The following is a 21933-nucleotide window of genomic DNA, read 5'->3' on the forward strand; positions in this document are numbered from 1 at the left end:
AGCTTGATTAAAAGTAATTATTTTAATATACCATTAAGTCTGTTGTTTTGGTTCCAATCACTGTCTTTGTACTGGACCTAAAATCTGGCTCTACACTGCAGGATGTTGTAGTTTTTACAGTTTTGTGAGCACAAGAATTTCAGAGATGGTAATACCGTATACTTCTGTACCACAAAAGTATGAATTAAAATGATATTCTACTCTTCAATAAAACCTTTCACAGCCGTTAAGAGTATGAGTTTTCTTTTCTTTCCTTCAAAGCTAATGGCCTTGAGAGTTTTTTCTTTGGTTGGATTGCCATCTACATAACTGAACAGAAGCTGCAGACTGGTGACAAATTAAAGGAAAAACCTGAATGACCCAATGTAGAGAAATGGGCAGAGTAGAGTCTTCCCAACAGGCGCATTACACTACCTCTCTGGTATGTTTCAAAACATGGATTTAGCCTGGTAGATTTGAACATTGTATGAATATGGAAAGAGGTAAAGATTTAACTTACTTTGACAGAGAGTTCATTTTTGGAGATAGCAGGAGCCTCAAGCAGAACAACTGCTTGACTGGTGTTTTAACACAAACGGACAGTGACAGTTTAGAGCTACAGTCGAGAGCTAACAGCTCACATTTGATTACCTGCATGGCCAAACATTATGTGTTATACGGAAAATAGACAGAAGAGCAGCTCCTCCTAGAGTGATGAAGAAGGATATGAGGAACTTTGCCCATTTTTAGCAAAAAATATAAAAGTGTTAACACCATGTTGTTAAAGTACACTCCTGATCTGAACATGGTACTTCAGTAAAATGATGTAGACTGTTACCTTAAAAGGATTTTATGAATAAAAGTAGTAAATGCAGAAAAAAAGGCCCCTGTGACTGTTATACAATAATCAATCACCAGTGTTATTAATGTTAAAGTGGGACTTACTGTTGATGTGGTTGACGTGCGGCTTATTTTGAACTGTATTGAATCCAACAACAGCTAATAGTTATATTTATCAAGAAGTAATCTGTTAATTAGTTTCTCCTTCAATCAATTATTAGTCTTGTAAAAATTCAGAAAACAGCGAGAAATACTGACATGTGTGCCTTAAGTAATTGTTACCATATAGCTGCAGATTTTCTGTCTAATGACAAATTGGTTTCTCCAAATGTTTTAGCTGTTGCCCAGTTGTATAGCCTGTGGATCACTATATCAGAACCTTGGATTTGATAGGTTCTGTTTTTGTTAGAAAAAAAACAACCTGCAATATAAATTAGGTACATGTAATCAAGTAAAAGGTGGAATATTTCCATTTGAGCTGCCATGTAAGATAAGTATAAAGTGAAAAGCCTTATTAAAAGCACCATTACCTCAGATTTGTGTTGAGAATTTGACAGAAATATGTATATCAATTTAAACATATAGATATAGATTTGTTATATATGTATATGTAGATGTTTATATAATGTGCATTTGAGTTTACTGGTGCAAAAGCTACAGGCAGCGATCTACAGAGATGTTGGAACAAGTAATATGTTACAATGAGCTGAAAACTCCTTTGTCATGTTCTCCACATCAGGGCATGAGCATGCGCGGCGTTGTGAGTGATCACCTTTATTCTACGATCAAACATTTATAGATAGATGTTGACACAGCCTTTTCCTGGGTTACCATGCCTCCATCTATTGATCCCAAGGGGTAACTGAACAGTTTAATGTGTATCAAATGCTATGACTTTCAAAGTGACCAGAACTCAGCCCTGCTGAACAAGAGAGATTTTTAATCAATACATTAGACAGCGCTTTTTATCGCCACCATGAAATCACCAAATAAGGGAATATCATTTGGAGGAATGTGTTCGGTCACAGCAAAAGAGTTGCAGAGACTTGATCTGGCAACACATGGTCACACTTGACGGACTTCACTGTTGCTATTTCCTTTATGTTTCTACCCATCTACATATTATCGCACCTTTTCAACCTGTGTTTTAGTCCTGATCTTCAGCAAAAACCTCTATAGTTAGTGAAAAAAATATATGATAATCTCATGCTTGGCATACTGTGTTACTTTTGCCTCTGGTTTATGAGAAACTCAAACCACCTCAGAGAGGGTAATATGGTTTATAAATGAATCCATTACTTCAACCTAAAAAGAAGTAGGTCGGAGGCAGTAGAGGCTTTTAATAAGAGCCGGTTTGTTCCAGAGGGACTAATGTTTAAATACTGGTTGAGCGCAGAACGATGGCTGCTGTTTATTGAATCACTGCATCTCTCACAAACCTTCTGAACACCAGTCTATGCAACTGTTCTGTTGGTGTCAAGTCTACAGTTCATCAGAGGGTGAATATAAGTCAATAAAATCACACAAATTTAAACTTTAAACAAAACACTGTAGCATGGGCAGTAACCTTCGATGTTCTGTGATTCGTTGCATGAGTGAAAGAAAAGGAAAGAGATGTGCATCACATCACAGAACAAGTCAGCTTTAGGTCAACACAAAGATACATACAGTACTGCAAGAGGATTGTTTTTAAAAACTCAATTTCGGGAAACATTCTTCCATTGCATTTCTATTTTCAGACACTTAGAAATATCATTAAGCCATTTGGAGACCAGGTTTTATAGATGAGAAGCTTTCAGCAGTCAAAACATACTTTTAATTTCTTTTAGTCACATCAGGAATAATATTAGTTGAAAACTGTATCATCTGGAAAACATGTTAGTATTTGAAATAATGAACTCATCTGTTTTTGTCTACATTCAGTCAAAATCAAGTCATTTCACTTCTTCATTTACATGTCAAGTGTTACACTCGCCTTAATAATACGCTACTGCTGGCATCATAATGCACACATCCTATACAGTATTTATGTCAGACACACTGTTACAAACATAACATAAAAATCTCAGATAATTAGGTGCTTATCAAAGGAGAACAGAACCAAAACTCTGTACAGTAAATCTCTGAACAGCAACAAGTAAACCTTTGAGTTTTATACACAGGACCAACTGTACAAATCGTACATTGACAACCTGGGAAATGAAGCACTTTTAAACTTATAGAATCTTAGCCTTTTCTCAATCTATTTTTTTATACAGTTATTTAATCCCCTAAAGTACCCTTCCCTTTCCAGTCACTAACATTTTTCACATTAACTTACACGAAAACATAATTTATGCGCGGAATGACCAGTGAATTTAAAAACTCACATTCAGTGTCAGAATTGATAACTGCTGCCATGTTTAATGTTTAGAGTTCAATACATCCCTCCATCAAATAATAAACTTATTGCAGTTTTTTTACTTCTGGGCTTTAGCTGCTTAGATTAGATGTTTGAGGCTACGGGCGGAGTTCCCGTTCTTAATTGAGGGTAGAACAAAGTTGATAATTGACTGCATGATGAGATATGACTCTGAAACTGCTCAGTACATTCCTATTAAATCTGAATACACAGATGTTGTGTAGGCGGGAAAACTTCTGTTTTTGTTTTGGTGAGATCATTCTAGCACTACATGCTCACCAATTCTCATCCCTGAAACACAGACCTCTAAAAACCCATTTGGCTCCAGGAATGCAACATCTGTCAATATGTCCGTCCGACTGGCCTGTCTGCATGAGCAGGACACTATGAGGGCAAAGCAACAAGCTCACATACACGCACACATTATGCCACATCACATTGAGATTATGATACTGCTCTTCTGGAGGTGCTGTAACTCAAGTTGGCGCTGCTGCTCTTGTTTGAGATTTTAAGTGTCGTGGCAACTGTCAAACTTGGTGTCATGGCAACTGGGAAGCTGGATGTGGCAGCCGATGCAAAACCGGACGTCGTGGCGACAGAGGGGGCCGCTTCATTCGGGCATCCGTGCTGCAGAAGGATGTCAACACACTCCTGGCTGCCGGCATTTTGAGCCAGAGCCAAAGCTGTTTGCCCCTGAGTGTCCCGATACCGGACATCACAGCCATACTGAAGACAGAAACAGAGAGCATAACGAGCTGGATTAGTCTGTATAATTATTAGATACTTCTCACTTTAACGAAGATTTGTCATATGTGGAATTAAGGTCAACATTGACCTGACAGGACCTTCATAAATGATCTCAAGAAGATATAATTTAGTGAGCTTTAGTGCTTTTTACATATGCAGGTCACCTTCGGTTGTCTGCTGAGTCATCTCTTTGAATCTGATTACTTGCAAGTCATCATTCAGAAATTTTTGCATAATGTCACATGACATTTGCTGTGATGAAGAATTTTAGAGTAACTGCTCACTTTGTTTGTCTGTTCCTATGCAATGTAATTATTTGGTATGATATGAATTAGATCACATGCTCGAAGATTTCATTGGTATTTTTAGATAAAACTGGCTTGATCAGAGAAGTGGAGCAAAACACACCCAAACAAGAAGCTGCGTCATCACCACATCGGCTTGTTGACAGGCAGCGTGCAGGGCAGAGCCAGGCAGCCGCAACGCTAAGAGCGACCTGGAGGAGAGCGACAGGCTGAGAGGGGCATTAATGTCCTCCTTCGTGCAGTGGGCCAAAAGGAGCAGCAGCTTGGGCAAATTGCGCTCCATCACTGCCAACAGAAGACGGCCGGATAAAGTGATGTCTGGGCCCTCGCTGGGGGTGGGCGGGGGCAACGGTGCCACAAACAGTTTCTGCTCGTACTTGGCTCTGATCCAAGACTCCCGCTCCTCTCTAGACACGCACAGGAAAACAGGAAAAAGCTGAATAATCTGTGTATTACTTATGCAGAATGACAATGAGCACTTCCATTTCCAAATTTCTCGACTGCTGCTGCATTTATGGCAAAAGTGAAAAATGTAGCTTTAACGGTGTATTGATTTTGAAGCAGAAAGTCATTTACCGTGTGGCATCGGGGGCTGGTTTACGGTGGCCCATTGTACGCGCCTCCCATGTACTGTTGACCATGTGGTTGCCAATGGCACTGAGAACCAACGTGAGTTCTCGGGGAAGATCATCAAGGGCCAGTGAGCGAACCCGTGACAGGTGGGTTCCCAAGTTCCTGTGAATCCCAGAACACTCGATGCATATAAGAGCTCCCAGGTTCAGGCTGGCCCATGTTGGATCTTGGAGAGAGATTGTACAAACCTTTAATTAGGCTGACGCCTCATTTGAAACTGAACTAAATCTAAATCAAATAAAATCATTGGAACTTTTGCTTACTGAACTTCTTACACCATTAATTTGCTTTATAACCCCAAAATCTACACAATGTCAATTCCAGAAATTCCTTCACTAGATATTTTCCTTGTAAAAGTAAATTAAGATGGGAGTTTAAATAATCCGTTTATTCCGAATAAATTAGCAGACTTCATGTAGCCTCCACACTACATGTGGAGTATAATACAGAAAAAGAGCACATCTTTTTCCAGAGCATGTAACAAATATACCTAAAATACACATAAAAAGAACAATGATTGTTTTTGAGATTACATTACAATGCAAAATGTCTGTTTGTCTAATTTTGTCCGATCATTGTGAGTTGACAACATTCGTAATGTCGTAACTATACTGTTGGATGTCAGTTTATGATCTAGAACCATTTGTTTGCAAGATCATGCATATACCACCATGGCAAGTTTAATGAGGCTCGTAAGTGAGGTGGAACATGGGGTAAAAATAGCAAAACCCATAAAGTTTTGGTGCAAATCCAGATCACCTTCTTTAAAATTCTAAAGCAGGACATTGGCAATGTGTTAAACTTTAAAAACACTGTTAGCACAAGACGTAAAAAGCTCTTTTCAGACATTTAGAGAGAATCCCATCCATTTTCTACAGTGATATTATGCACAGAGCTCTGCATGTTATTTTCTCCTCAACATAACTTGCAGCATACCTGTAACAAAAACACTATAAAAGTTGTGAGGAAGCTACAGTGAACGTTTTATCTAACAGCAGGAAGACTCGTGCACAGCTGGAAGAAACTGTCAACTATCATCAAAACAGAGTGGACTCGTGAAGTTTGTGCAGCATAACAGCAATATGGTAATTGAGTGAAACTGTAAAAGTGTGTCACTAACTGGGAGCATCGCAGTCTACACAGAAGTTGTTCCCCTTTGCGTTGCGGATGGCCTGCAGCACCACAGCTTCACTCTGACTGTTCTTGCGATCCTGTGAGAAACCCACAGCAAATGGTTACAATAAACCAACTACCAGCAAACTCCTCCAAATTACTGACATTTCGTATGGTTATCTGCAGTTCTGAAAAAAGCTGGTTAAGATGGGCTAATATGATCATACTGACAATTTACAAAACTGCCCTTAAAACCCAGCTTTGAACTTAAAAAAAGAAAAAGAATAATCACACATAACTAGAAATAACCCAGAAACAAACAGAGCCTGTAATGTGTTCAACAATGACAAAAAAAGAAAAATTAAACTAATGTTTTGTCATTTGACTATGACAGTAAAACAAACGAACAAAAAATAGATAATATGAATAAATAACCATATCACGACTCATATGTTTTGCTGGTTCTTGCCTTGTGTTTGCTGCTCTCACACAGCTGCAGGCTGGCCAGGATCTGGCTCTCAATGGCTTGGACCCAGGAGTCCCTCTCCTCCACACTCTGGGCTTCAAAGTGCCACGTCTGGCCGGTACTTGACACGACGAGGAAGTCAAAATTGTCCTCATCTGACATAGGACCACACAAACAGATTTTTCAACACATGTTACTTTGACCTCCTGAACTGTTATGCAGAGACCTTTCATCTCATGTGACAGAAACACAGTCAGACACTTTGGCATGCACAGAGGCTCAGCTGGAGTTTGAAAGGCATTATTGAAGCTATGTGAAAATACAGTCTGACATTACCTGTCTTGCTTACGTTTCTTAAGCTACCGAAACTTTTGAGTTTCCACATTTTGCGCTTGGCTGCATGAGAAAGAGGAAAATAGCAGTGGAACGACAAAGAGAGGAGGGAGGAAAAGATTAATGTTTTATATATGTTACATAACACATTATACATGATAAATATTTCAATCTATTGTCACACTATCAATTATTGATTCTTTGAAAAACTATACTGTCAAACTAGCCTGGAAGGAATGTGATGATTGTTTTCATTATGAGGAACAGAGCGAATGCTGCTCAGTGACATATATTTGAAGTTTTTCACTGTTAACTGTACCATCTGCTTGACCTATGGTTGCATCTCCTTTCTGATTCATGCTCTTCTTTCTGCGGTTCTTCTTCCTGTCTGTCAATGGGGAGGCAGAACCCACATCTTTGGTAGAAGAAGAGCTGGAGACTCCCTCAACTGCAGAATCTAGCAACCAGAGCATGGGGAAATCTATCAAGTTATCTTAGATGCTATAAGCTGAATATCTAACTAAAAATCTTTTGGCCTACTCACCAACACCTTGAGCATGATTAGACAGTGTAGAAGGACACCGCTGCACACCTATGTTACTCCTCAGAAACAACGCGCTTCCCAGCCCTTCCATTTCCTCCACTTGGATCAGGTTAGTTGCACTCACTGTGACGACAGATGTGAAAGCAACCATAAATGTAATGATTAAGCTACGCATTAAATATAAAAGTATTTATGAAACAGCTGATATGTGTTTGAGTGTTTGAGGCTGGCAGCAACATTTTGTTTGGACACTTTTGGTTGATTTGTTGATCATTTTGCTCTGTCCAGTAAAATAGCGATGTTTTTTTCATGACGCTGTTTTTGTCTGAAGATTTTATGTGATTGTATGTCAGCGGAGGTGACTTAAAAACAGATGGAGGTGATGAATGAGTATGTCGACGTTAACAAGGTTGAAAAGCTCTCTCGGCCTCCCACCAACACCAAAAGCACATGGAACTGTTTGTCTATCGCAGTGGGACAGCTGTGTTCAGATGTTGAAAACCCATTTAGTACATTTTGTGCATGGAGATGTAAGTTTTTGTGTTAGAGCTTGCAGAGAAAACAGCCCTTGTGACATGTAAAACGTGTGGATTTTATTTGATCTGCTGATGTTATCATGAAATCTAAGTAATAGTGTAGTATTGAAGATAACCAAGAGAACTGTAAGTAGCCCCCAACTAGTGATCACTCCTCAGAGCGTCCCAAGATTAACAGTGCACTTACTTTGTTCCCCAGAAGATTTGACAAAGAACAGGCTGTTATACAAAAATTATATGATTTACCTTGATAAACTGCTGAAAAATATCAGTAATATAACTTGACTTTTATGTGTTCTATTCTCTCTTGCAGAGCCAGTGGTACAGCATTTATTTATGTGAGATTTATTTATATATAGTAAGAAAATAATATTTTTTAAAAAAGAAAATCTTTTATGTAGATTTATAATCAAGTGAAGGGATTGTTTTTGCTACCGCATGGGTGTATTTCATGAGGCAGCTAAAGGTGGAATTCTTCACATAATGTGTCGGTGTACAGTGCAGTCTTTACCCTCAGGTCCCAGCACATCTTTAACCCTCCCATTGAGCCCTGCTGGGGGGCCACACGTGGGCACAGCACGGGGCGGTCGCTTTCCTGGTACCTTTACCGTCACTCTCAGAAGGTCCATCTCTTTCCCCGGGGTATTCAGCATATACTCCTGCCAAACCAAACATCAGCCACTGCCATCAAACATCAGTCATGCTTTCAGCAGCATAATGCTTCACAGCACTGTGTCAACACACCGACTCACATTGACACTGGAGTGATAGGACAGTATACCATCATTGGACAGTGTGACATACTTCTTCTTCCACTCTTTGTTAAGCGAGTTCCCACTGCGCTTCAGCAAGATGCCCTGATGGAGGTAACGAAACTGAACAGTGAGAATTCATTGCTCACGGCTCGTGCGTTCCTTTCACACATTTCCGTAGCATAATGACTGCTGGCTGCCAAATACACCCACCATCTATTCATCAGGCCAGTATGGGTGATCGCAGCACTTCATCACTCCACATGATGAAACTGGCTTCACACATTTTGAGCGTTTGAGTGTTGGTGCAATGTCCTCAACTGAGATTAATCAGATACATCATATCTGTTTCTGTATCAAGTGCAAATCTGTGTCCTACCTGCTTGATGGGAATGTAGCGTCCGCTGCCAAAATCCCCCTTATAGTCTGCACTCCTTCTGTTTGAGTCACTGCCTCTCCGACCCTAGAGGAAAGAAAAGGAAAGGACCGCAGTTGCTGCATTAGAGGTCAAAATGAGGCAATTTGTTAAGATTTTTTACTTATCATTGTAATCAATTTTGATCAAAATTTAAGACTGGCACCACACTAGCGGTAGCCTGTAGCTCCTGTCGTGTTGGGTCTTTCTTTGTATCGTTATACTGTTTTTTTTTTTTACATTGTAAATACATTACACATTTTGGAGCTTTCCACAATCTACTAATGTCAGCAATAAGATTTGAAATCCTGATGAGTTGAAGAGGAGACCTCACAGATGAATGGCAGGAGCAAAACAAAGAGAGAGTTTAAACTATTACTTCCTGTGAAAATCATGGGGAACGCCTGAAGCAAATATAAAGATACTGCAAAAATATCATGACAGCAGTATTATGTGTGTCTCTGACACATGGCTTTTAGTAACTATGGGCATACAGAGACTTAAGATAGAGTGATAACAAAAGGATAGTTGGACTTGTTAACTAAACATGGTGTAATTCTGAACATGTTATTGAGAAAAAGTTTCTTTGCATTCCAGATGTTGAACTGTTGGCTGAGAGATTCAATCCATGTTGTTTTCAGGGTAAGTACACCTGTCCACGTGACGTCGTCAGATCAGATGTTGTCAGAGTATAAAGACAACACCCCAATGCATTCATGAGATTTCTAGAGATGTCTAAAGATTTGAAATACTATCCTGCCTCTGCTGCACTTTTATTTTTCCAGAAGTTTGTCAACAGCTTTCTTTACATTTGAAGTGAATATTAGACTTTAATTCTTTAGGTGGACACACATATGAGGTTGAATGAATGCGAATCAGTGTCGAGCTGTTTTCACGGGTCTCCTCAGGGGCAGAGATAAATTACTTCAGGAAAACAGCTTGAAACCGGATGAACCACCACGTTTTAACAGCAATTGATGGATAAAAAAATCAAGTTAATAATTACCTGAAAAACAAACATGGGCCACAGCCACTGACTTGTCATTTTACTGTACATTTTACATATTCTTCTTCATCTTCTTTTATAAGGTACACACGTGTGTTGCTTAAACAAATAAAAGCCACTCTGTGGAAGCATATATCTGTATTACCGTCCATCATTGTGTAGTTTTGATGATTGATTTCACCCACCATGCTTTTTTGGCTATATCAAAAAAAATAGGACAGCTGCTTTGATTAAGAGTAAATGACAAGGATTTTTATATTTAGGTCAACATGCATGGCTCAAACAACTTTTTGACAAAGTAAAATGCAAATATAAGCATAAAAAGATTCACAGCTTAGTTCTTAAGCATGAAAACGTCAGGACATGTTAGGTGATAATAGCAGAAGAAGTAAATATCCCTTCTTAAAGTAAGAAGGCGTCAGTGCTGGAGTTTGTACCACACTTACAGCAAATCTAGGCGTGCGCCTTCGAACGCTGCGGACAGATCCAGGGGCAGCACTGTCTGCTTTCTCCCCTCTTAGTGTTCTGCCAATCTCTTTATGACTGATCACAGGAGTGGATGGAAGTGAAGAAGAATAATCACTGCTCTGACCACCATTACTTGCCTCCAGAGTAGAAAGACACAGAGCAGAAGGGGGAAGGAGAGGGTGATGTGATAAGTGAGCACAAGGAGGAAAATAAGTTTGATACAGCAAAATACACTCTGTTGGAGGGGATAAATGTTACAACAGACAGCTTACAACCAACGGTCTGCAAGTTTTACCTGTCCTGGAAAGACACCGGACACTGGCGTAGAGCCTCCAGAGTGACTGGGAGAGTTAGGGAGAGATTTACAAGAAGCCAGTAAAGCAGCTTGCTTCTTGGCTGCCATGATCTTCTGAGCAGCTGTGGAAACGATATAAAACAAATAAATAAAGCATGAGTTCTTATAAAAAAACCCACAATATTCAGATCTGTGCATCCTCTGCAAGATGATCCTTCATTTTGTCACATGGCTTCGACGGAGACACGTACCATCATTGAACACTCTGTTCACATTGAGGCCGTACGTCGCACAGGTTTCATAATAAGTGCAGCGCCGTACATCTGAGCAGAGCTGTCTGGCCTTGGCATCATCTATTACCCTTGGGTTGGTGCTGCTGATCTTATCTGGGGGAGAAAAAAAAGAAGCACAAATTGCTTACCTACTCTTACTGAGTTTGTGTACACAAACATTGGAACCAAAGACCATGTTTAGTGGAAGAGTTTTACCCTGAGTGCCAACGACTACGAAAGGTATCTCAGTGATAGGCCGATGCATAGCGAGTTGGTGGTAGATTTTGTAAACTTCCTGGAAGCTGGCCTCATTTTCCAGACTAAAGACCAAGATGACAGCATCCACCCAGTTTGCAAACTAAAGGAAAGGGTAAAACAGCGGCCAGAATTTACAATAACAGGCGTAGTAAGTTTAGCTGTTCAAATTTACAGGTTAAGGTCAGTTTCAAACTCACCTGAGCCTCCGGTAGTTCTGTCTCTTCTCTGATTATCAGCAGGTGGCTCTGTCCATCCACCAGCACGTCCTTAATGTACTGCCGTCCTGGTGATCATTTTCAATCACAAGAGTTATCTTTTCAAACATTTTGACTCGTTGCAACAGGAAAATTGCTAGCGAAATCGATAATAGCACTGCCCTGGATCATCTACATACAATGTAGTTTGCATGACAAATGAAAACATCTGACATAGAAGTTGTAGATAATGAAGAGATGCTAAACTAACCCTCTGCATTCTCCAGTGGCAGGTAACTTCCTGTTAAGTGTCTGTGGACAAGAGCAGACTTCCCACTGCACAGACCTCCCAAAACACCCTAAAAAGAACCACAAACACAGACAGAGAGAACATTTACTCACTATCAAATCAAACGTAGAGATTTGTTAAGGTTTCTGTATTTCTTCGGGCTTACCAGGTGAAGTTCTTGCACTGTTTGACTCATTGTCCACTCTTGACTGCTGGTGCATGGAGCTGAAGGAAAACATTAGCATTAGAAGAAAAAGGGAGGGGTGGATTCACCAAAAAAAAAAAAATGAGAAAAGAAGGCCCACAACTGCCATTAAAGGATATAAGAGCGACTCACTATATAGTGAGATTTTGGATGCAAACCAGTAATTAGGACAATATTGGAGTTACTTGCTCTTTTAAGTCAATACATGTTTTCTCTCTTTTTGTTTCTTTGCTTCAGCCACGGCCTCAATAAACAGTCTCTCATGGATACTGCTAATCTTCTTAACCGATTGGAAAGAAATTTCTATTTAGAATGACTGTGACATAAAAATGACCATTTACCCTCTAATGAGTTCTTCCTTGGGTCAAGGGGAACATTTCATCAGTTTCTTATTCCAGGTGTTCCTGATAATTCACTTTTACAAAAGAAGGATAGATGATAAGTTACACTGATTTTGACCAGCAAAGTACGAGTTAATCCTTGAGTCCATGTGAATGTTTCTGACACCTTTGATGAAATTCCCTCAAGGCATTTAAGAGACTTTCTGTTCAGCTGAAGGACAAGTGGTTCGAAAATATTTGAGTGTGTGTCATGTTGGTCATCTGTAATGCCAATAACAGAAACTGTTTATAAAAGGGAAAAACAGACCTTTTAACAATCCCAAAATTGTAATAACTGTAAAAAAAAGTATGCTATTCAAACTAGACATTAATTTAATTTTCTTCTCTTCTAATCTAAGAAGAGCAAAATGAGGCCGAGAACATTCTGTAAAATGGATGGAAAAGAAATTGATATCAAAGTTCTTGGCAAACTCTTGCCAAGTAAAGAGAGAAAAAAACTCTTCCAAATGTTACACTGAGGTATTGCTGACTGCCCGCTTGCCTGCGGACTCAGCACAACAAGGAGTTGGAGTGTCCAGAGTCAGAGAGGCTGCAACTCCCTGCACAACGAGCCACTAGAGAAGTCAATCTGACATAGAAATGTGCAAATATGATGAGCAAAAGCGCAGGCGAAATATTAGATTCCATCAATGGTGTTGAGCCCACAATTTTTTTCCCTTGTCTTGTAACCTAAGACAACCTACATTTACAATTCTAACATATTAATCATTTAATCAACTAGTGCATTGAGACTTTGTCCAAATAATTTTCTTCCCTGTTTCTAGATATTTTGTTAAATAATATTCATAATTTCAGTCATTTACTTCCACTATAAAAGTGCAGCGCAATTAGTAGAGGGATTTATGCACGGTGGTTAGCACCGTCACCTCACAGCAAGAGGGTTCCCAGTTCGAATCCTGGCTGCCCTGCCACCTGACAAGTGGGTTAAACAGGTATGAATGGATGGATTTCAAGTTTATGTGCAATTTTGTTGAGCTGAGGCAGATATCAGCCTCACCGGGGATGAGCTCATCCCTCCGTCAGATCTTTATTGTCTTCAAATTACATTTATAACCACATAAACTAGTGCATACAACAAATTAAAATGCTTTCATTTAATTAGACATCTTTGCAGTGTCAGGTTACTGTAAAGGTGCCTGTACAGGCAATCCATGTAAAAAACGTATTTGTACGCAAATGCACATTCCTTCATTCCTTCAAAGTGTTATATTTGTTACATTAATTACAATTTACTGAATGAAAAGCTTCTGTTGGTTGTATGACTGAATGTTAACGTTTAAAGTGCTGTGACGTTACATGTCATGAAAACAAGGGAGGCTGAGGTTACGGTCATGTATATCCACTACACAGTTAACTCTAACCTGATGCTAATCAACTAGGATAACACTTTACAGAGACGAAAGATTTTGTGGCAAAAACGCTTTCATGGAGAAACACAGCATAGTGAGTCATGTCAAAGGAGTTACTGCACGATGACAATTGTTCAAATTTATCATTGTTCCTTTTTTTATTACTCTCTCGCTTGTTCTTTAATTCAATTCTGAGGTCATGGACACATTTTTTTCTCTAAACTCTGCAAAAATATAAATCACGACTCACTTACTGTCATTTTCAGCAGTAACATTTTTCCTCAAAGAAATGAAAGACTTGTCCATGAAATTATGGTGGCATAATCCTCAGCAGTTTCAGGGTGTGGGAGTAACAACATCTTTAACCAAAGAGGAAAAATACAGATATACCCCCTGTTGTCAAGAAGAAGACTCACATTAGAAGACTTGCCCTCGCTATTCTTCCAGTTGTTCCTTCCTTGAAGGGTTGTTTTTCTCTACCTTCCAAATTTGAATGCCTCCAAAGGTGTTCTAGTAGATTGGAGTCAGACAACAAGATATAACCTTTTTGTCCTTATAAAACTCCTGCGTGCTTCAGATTGTTATCATCCTGGAATATTACTCCTCTGACAAAGCCAGGAGTCAACCCACTGACCTTCCGATTGGGAGGCGACTGCTGCCCGCATTACCACTCATTTCTGTTGGCCACTGATCTACCTGTCACCTACTCCATCTTTGTGATGTCCAACCATCAGAGTTTGTAGCTGTTTGGGTGAGTCATTTCCTTGTGGAGCCACAATGCAAGAACTGGGAAAGTTCTATTGTTCACAGGTCACATTTTACATGGAGTGTTCATGGAGTTAGATTAACGACAAATCCCAAACGTAACTAAATTACTTTGAGTGATTGCAGGTTTTCCAGCTTGTGCATCAGCGATCACTATGATTGTCTTTTTTGGAGCCTGTACTTTCAGAACATTCTGTCGGTAGAATTTGTTTTTGATTGTTCCTGAAAGGAAATGTTTTATTTAACAGAGAGAAGTGATATGATTGTGTAGGATGTACTCACTTGAGGAATGTACCGTGTGTGAGAGAACCTAGCTGAATTGATCTAAGATCTACAAAAAATGATTTGCTAGATATATCTTTGTAGAGGAGGTGCACTAAACAAGTTTTAACGTTTGAGTGTCTTAGCTCCATTTTCAGCAAAGATATGTGTGTGAATGAACATTCAATAAAACATACGTGCTCAGACAGAGCCATAACCTATAAACCATAAACATCTGCAAATACGAAGCTGCAGATGACAAACGCATAGAAGCATTATGATCTACACTATGCAAGAGCTTCCAGATTTATGTTAATGCAGTAACCATTTCACCAGAGTCAGTGACAGAGACAGAATTTGCGTGGACACACTGCAAAGCTGCTGGGTCATGTTGCGCTGGGCGGAGCAGTGGCGTCAGCCTGTCTCTGTCTGGGGACACAGATTCTAACTTTAAACCCCTTCCACTCTCCCCCATCCCCATCTTTGGGCAATCCCCGCATTCAGATCCCCTTCATCAAGAGCGTCACACCACAGACCAAACAACATCTCTCACGGCTTGCTGTTGCTATGGCAACTCCATTTTCCAGAAGCCTCCAGCCTGGGTCTCTATACAATAAATGGTCTCTCATGGATACAGCGATTTGTGTGAGCGGCATCAAGACACGATGTCCACCTGTGCACACATGACGCTCTGTCACATTTTGTCACTGCCGACCAATCATTTCTGAATTAAATCCGATCATTAATTTTCATCCATCATCAAACTGCTGACATTATATACCATCATTACAGGCTCATCGTGGCACGACCTTGACTATGCTGCCCACAGACATTTAAACACAACGTAGCACTGACAAATGAATAGGCTCCATTTGAATGCTGATTAACTGCATGCGCAGAGGAGGAAGTAGCAGGTTCCCGCTCCCCTCACCCTGTGATGAACACAGCTCTGTGTATCCCCAACCTTAATTATTCATGTCCCACTTACTCCTGACAAATTATTCTGAGCTTAGTCCAATCCTATACGCTCTGTCAAACATAATTTTTTGGTAAAACATTATGAATTTCGGTTATAATTATGTGAATAACAATTAAAAAATTATAAACTTGCAACGTCTCCCTCGTTTCTGATAGAAAAGCATGAATTTGTCATGAATGCTGTAGTTTTTGACAACGCTGATCCAGTTTCAGCTTGTTTGAGTGTCTGGATTTTGAGTAAATCCTCAAACAGATATCCAACCCAAAGAATACATTAGTGAAAATGAAGAAAAAGATCACTCAATTAAGATTTGGCATTATGCTCGGATAAAGAATTACTTTGGTTACACTTGAAAACATTGTCTTCAACTTTCATTGTGCTTTATCTTTTGGCTGCTTTAGCTTTTTTCTTTTCTGTAGTAACAGTTAATCATCCCACAAGTACCTGGTGTTCTAATCATTTCTCTACAGAGGAGGATCAAACAGAGCCAGCTACTGTTTTCATGGAAGATGCTTAACTTGACATTTAGATACATTTTTGTGGGAAATCCTAGAGATCAATACAGGGCTATGACTGAATTATTTCCATCATCAATTTTCTGACTGTTACTGCCATGAGAAATTGATTGTTCTGTGAGTAAAATATCTTGTAGTTGAGGAAATTGACAACGGCAGTTCTCATGAAGCCCATAGGTAAAATATTCAAATATCAACGCATGACTTGAAACTGAAAATGTTTTAAAAATGAATTTGTACATATATATTATCTAAGCAACGAGCAAACAAACGTAATCACATTTAGCCATCATTTTCTCTGTTATGGGCTAAACATTTTAGCTCTACGTTGCCATTAAGTGGTTTATCTAGTTATACCTTCTTTTTTTTTTTAAATATAAAGCTATGTAACCTTAAAGCCAAATACTCCAAACCCACCCTGATCTCCTAGATCATTTTGATTTATTACTCCTTCCTGCACCTCTAAATTCATGAACATTGTAGATTTCTTTCTTCTCTTTCAACGTGTGTTATATCTCAAAGGAGCCTAATTTCATTAGACCTGATCGTGATTGCATCTTCACCAAATGTATTTAACGAAAGTTATTATGAAGCCCTCACACAAGACGTTTCAGACACACTGACAGCTCAGGGCACAAATGAAAGAATAGAATTACTTTAGGAAAGGTTTGCAGTTACAGATTAAACTGTGGTGTTCATTCAGGTTATAAACTTTTATGTGTTATCAAAATGATATTGTTCACCAGTTACCACGAGTCTGTGTCAACATATGCGCTCATTTCAAACTGTTTGATCTACAGAAAAATAACTACAGCTAATTTACATTGACAGTAAAGCCAAATGTAATTAAAATGCATTGATCAATTTATGCCCAGCTTATAACTGAGTATCTTAAATGGGATAATTAACCGCAACTGACCAAAATGCATACAATGTTGAGTAATTTCATCTGTTTTAAGAGCTTTTTTGGGGGAAGGGGGGGTCCCATCAACTCCAAAGAGAGTAAAATAAATCATTTGTGGTCCTAATTAAACACATAAAACTAAATTATCCTCTTTTTTTTTTAACCCATTGGACCACTTGTGGGTGAACCAAATCCACAAAATCTGATCGCATTTTCCGCTACCCTTTTTTAAGGAGAATAGTTTCACATTAGATGACGTTAGTCCATTGTATTTTGTTTAGTATGTCCAGCACACAGATTTAAAAAAAATATCTCGGTCTGCAGAGGAAGGGTCATGATTTTAATAGCTCTATGATAGGACATGACAGTGATGTTGAGTTTTGTGTGCAGGTGCAGTAGATGCATGATGCAGGCCTACCTTCCTCCTCACTCGAGCCCCTCTCCACAGCTGGATAGAGAGGAGCTGCAGTGTTGGCACTGGGAGGCCCAGCTGTACTTTTGGTAAAAATCCCACTAATGAACTTGAGCATCTTGCGATCACGAGGAGGTGCTCGCTGGATCGTTCCTCCCTGGCCCTCCTTCGCCTTCTTCAGGTCCTCCGAGAGGGAGTGTAGGTCGCTGTTGTCAAGGGTACGACTTGTACCTTTTCTGTGAGGCCTGGGCACATCAGGGGCAGCAGGGGCAGGTAAAGAGACACAAACTGCCTTATATCTCTCCCCTTGAGGACTGTCCCGGGTCATTACGCCTGAAAATCCTCCACTCATGGGAGCCCCGGGTCGAATGAGAGTACCTCTGCCGTCACTGTCAGCCCAGGACGCCCTGTAAGGCCCCATAGTTGTAGCTGCCATTAAGGGGGACTGGTCCCCAATACGGTTATCCCTTCGTTCCAAAGTCTTAGCAGAGTGATACAAGCTTGTGTTGGCCTCTCTGAGCTCCCTCCAGCATGCAGAGTTACCTCCTGCGTGTGACCTCATTACAACTTCAGGGTGCTGGCTGATTGGTGGTGGGACGGAAAAGGGCAAACTAGAACGTGACCGGCTGTTCAAGTCTGCTCCATTTTCACCCTTCAGGAACAACATGGGAGGCTCCCGGTAGAGCTCTGTCTTAGGGCGCATGGCATCTGAGCGAGGTCCCTCTCTGCGCACGGTTCCCTCAGAGGCAGTTCCTCCATAAACTTTAACCATTTGCTTGACAGGTTGATGTACAAATGAAGTGTCTTTGCCCTTACCTACTAAAGCAATGTCTTTTTGGTGTGCATGTATCTCCCTCCTCTCAGCCTTAGCCCTGTTCTCAGTGGGGCTGCCATACTTGACATGCACCTGTTCCACTTCCTCTTCCACCTGTGTGTTTTCTTTTTCCACCACTTCCACACATAAAGATCTTTCTGCATTCTCAGGCGCAAGGCTCACGTCCACCCTCTCTTCTTCCTTCTCCCTCTTTGGGCTCCCTTCCCCCTCTGGAAGAGCCTCTGTCTGGTTGCCTGCAACATCATCTGGCACAGCCTCAACCTTCACCAGAGTGAGGGAGATGAGGTAGGTGGTGCGTTTCTGTGAGCTGGCTGCTTGGCTCATTGGGACAGCAGACCTCAGAATGGTGGCACCTGCTCTCTGACCTCACCAGACCTGCACACCTCAGTCATGGCAAACGGGGCAAGACTAAAGCAGAGAAAACATAAAATCTATGAGAAAGATAAAACTGACTATTTGATGTCAGCCTTGTGGACTTGACAGTAAACCCATTATCATTTCTCATGTCTCGTAAAAACTTACACCTGTTACAAAAATTAAACAGGACTGGGAAATGCAAATTCCCTAAATGTATTGAGGGGGCTGACCCAGTGGTTAAACAAGTCTAGACTGTTTTTAAAATGCCTCCATTAATCCTCTTCAGTGCACACCACTACTACTGGTTTCTTCCCCTGATTCATTCATAATCCTATCCTCTCTGCTTTCCTTTTTTAACTAATTTATCCAACACAAATCTACCAGACACACAGTCTTATAAAAAAAAGACATATGTTTCCTCAGAAATTGATGTATGTGCCACAGATTTCAGCCTGTAATTATGCAACAGTCATTACCTTCGGAGGATCCATTTTTTAAACTAGGATTGAATTAATGCAGGTTAAGTAATGCCACTTTACTACATTATGTGTCTCGGCTTTTTGCTCAAATCATACCTTCATTTTCTCCTGAAGAAAATCCATTCACAGTTTCGTGTGCGTTCGATCTGATGAAGAATTTATCCAGCCATCAGATTACCATCCATATCAAATGGCATATCAAAGAAGGCTGAGGAAAAAATAGCTCCAGCTGATGAGCCTAAGATGAAAACAGGTGAAAGGGAGCAGGAAAAATTGCAATCATTCACTTCAGTCACGAAGCGTCTGGCAACAGAAGCCACCGTTCGACAATGTCATGCATAAAATTATATGCACGGTGCGAGGGTCACTGAGAGATGCTCAGAAACATCTGTTGTTATGTCTGCAGGAAAAAAAAAGGAAAGAAAATGAGATTAAGTAGCCGGATTTACGCAAGCCAAGCGATGCTTTCTTGTGCCTGTATCCCTCCTCTGGAGAGCAGCTCCTCTCGGTCACTGCATCCTCTCCTCCGAGAGCCTCATCCAATTAGCAAGTCAATAAAATGTGTCTGTGAGGCAGAGGAAGCCCACCAGCTCACCAAAGCCAGCCCCTCCTCCTTTTTTTCCCTCCTCTTCTTCTTGCTGCCACTGAGCCTTGCAGCTCTCCGTTACCCCGCAGTTAGCCTGCCGCACAACCAGTTCCAAACAGGATGAAGCTTCAGAAATCAGGCTGGGAGTGAGCAGCTTGCTCTGAGGTGGCAGCGGTGGTGGTCCTTGCCCAGTTAAACAGATTTTTATCTGTGCCGACACAACAAAAGAGACAGGAGGGAGGAGGGAAAAAAAAAACCCTCAGCTCTGCTCCTACCGGTGGATCTGTTCTGTCTCTAGCTCTTTCTATTCACTCTCTTTAAAGGTAGCGGCGCTTTCTCTCCCTGACAACATGTTCTCTCTGAATGAAGCTGTGTGCATCCACAGAATGGACATATAAATGGAAATAAAAGACAGAGAACAAGCAAGTGGTAAAAGGGGGAAAATGCCTGCTTTCTTCTGAATGATATAACATTCAACATAACAGACTTGTTTTTCCTTGCAGCTTGTCTTCTCATTATTACACAGTTAAAGCCAGCTCTTTAATTCTAACACAACATAAGAGATTACAGCCAAAAGTCTAAGGAGGTCAACTCTCATGAAAAAATGGAGCTGTTATGATTCTCCCTTTCGAAAGATGGACAGACATGCATTTCTTTCATGACACATAAATGATCTTTTAAACAAACTTTAATTTGATCTCACTAACAGAATGAACATTTCTATATTTCAATGAAATACAGCCACTATATCCACTTTATAATGAACATAAAACAACATTGAGTTTAGTGGTTGAAATACACGTAATGTATTCACTTAGAGAGCCAGATGGGATGATAAAAGGCACTGCGATGTCTGTTCATTACCAACAACAACGTAAAAAAAGGTGCTTGTTAGCTTAGCCTTGAAACTGAAAAGATGGAGGATCAAAATGAAGATGACTTTTTGTTAAAGAGCGAGAGAGAAGCATGTTACAACTACACTTTGGTTTTTGTCCAGGTGAGTAATTTAGCTTTAGAGCTGGTGGATTTCGTTACCTTTGGACCAGGCAGCCCCCCTTTTTCATGCTTTAAGCCAAGCTAAGCCCAACAGCTGAAAGTGTCAGTATCACCTTTACTTACAGACATCAGAGAGAATATTTCATACCACTTTCTTGACAAGAGGGAAAGAGCACATTTTTCTTGTATTTCCCCACTGAAGCAAAGCACACGAGGAGGTATATTTTTGTCTGTTTTTAGAAGGTTGTTAACAAGGTCATTAAAAAAACTGCCAATCCAAATGTTATGAAACTCAGAGGAGAGCTGGAGCATGGGCCAAAAAAAAAATCAATTACATTTTTTCGCTTATAATAGTTTCTTCAAAACTGCAAAAGTACAGCATTGGCCTTGGTGGAAGGGGCACTCTTTGGAGGACAATAATTTCATATCAAGTTAAACAAATGCATACAAAAGTTTTGAAACGCCAAGAACAAATATTTCCTCGTCACTGGTCGATGACGGTTTATATTCAACTTCTTTTTTTAACACCAAGTGATCCACTGATCTTTTTCATTAAACATTGCCACCACAGCTTCACTATTTTCAAGATCAGTTTCTAGCTCAGTTTATTTAACATTCGAGGTGCTGATGAGGTGGTAAAAGCAGAAATGGAGAAAAAAACAGGGTAAATATTTCATAAGAGGGGATTGTTAAAGGAGACAAGTTATTTTTCCCCAAAGTGAAACATTTTCCTTTGGTCTTCATTTAACGTCTGTGCCACACTCTGGTCAAAATAACACAGAGAGACACCACAGCAGCTCTATTAGCTTCCATGAATTTATGCAGATTATTTTAGGTCACGGAGGGACTCGACTCCACTTCCTCTTGTGAGATCTGCAGTACTTAATAAATCCCTACGAGAAAGAATATAATAAATTCTGTCCTGACCACACACCAAACTGAAATAAATACCAATTACTTGACTGACAATTTTATTGTAATACTCATAATTCCCTTGTCTGGAGTTCAATTATAGACAGTGGGAAGCTATCATCAGTGATGTG

At 40.1% G+C, this 21933-nt stretch overlaps 1 protein-coding gene across 1 annotated transcript; it reads right to left on the reverse strand.

The window, feature by feature from the left end:
• Positions 1–1667: 1667 nt before the first annotated feature.
• LOC140303560 (arf-GAP with GTPase, ANK repeat and PH domain-containing protein 1-like) lies at positions 1668–20109 on the reverse strand. The gene is made up of 20 exons (XM_072382361.1): positions 19405–20109; positions 17644–18880; positions 12013–12071; positions 11829–11916; positions 11561–11646; positions 11322–11463; positions 11085–11219; positions 10834–10955; positions 10517–10675; positions 9029–9112; positions 8650–8754; positions 8409–8556; positions 7362–7484; positions 7137–7274; positions 6821–6880; positions 6488–6639; positions 6026–6116; positions 4849–5071; positions 4376–4679; positions 1668–3946 (listed from the first exon to the last, which is right to left on the reverse strand). Exons 2-20 carry the CDS (start codon positions 18794–18796, stop codon positions 3665–3667), a joined length of 3654 nt encoding a protein of 1217 aa, XP_072238462.1. The 5' UTR covers positions 18797–18880; positions 19405–20109; the 3' UTR covers positions 1668–3664.
• Between the last annotated feature and the right edge of the window lie 1824 nt (positions 20110–21933).

This window comes from Leuresthes tenuis, unplaced genomic scaffold (assembly GCF_036924035.1).
Source record: "Leuresthes tenuis unplaced genomic scaffold, fLeuTen1.0.hap1 SCAF_3, whole genome shotgun sequence".
NCBI classification, from domain to species: Eukaryota; Metazoa; Chordata; class Actinopteri; order Atheriniformes; family Atherinopsidae; genus Leuresthes; species Leuresthes tenuis.

What these genes read in the sequence shown, in the direction of transcription:
- LOC140303560 (XM_072382361.1), bottom strand. Translation starts at nt 18,796, where the DNA reads ATGAGCCAAGCAGCCAGCTCACAGAAACGCACCACCTACCTCATCTCC. An exon ending in CAGAACTACCGGAGGCTCAG is followed by an intron (nt 11,464 to 11,560) that starts GTGAGTTTGAAA and finishes CCTTTCCTTTAG; the next exon opens with TTTGCAAACTGGGTGGATGC. An exon ending in GCTACATTCCCATCAAGCAG is followed by an intron (nt 8,755 to 9,028) that starts GTAGGACACAGA and finishes TACCTCCATCAG; the next exon opens with GGCATCTTGCTGAAGCGCAG.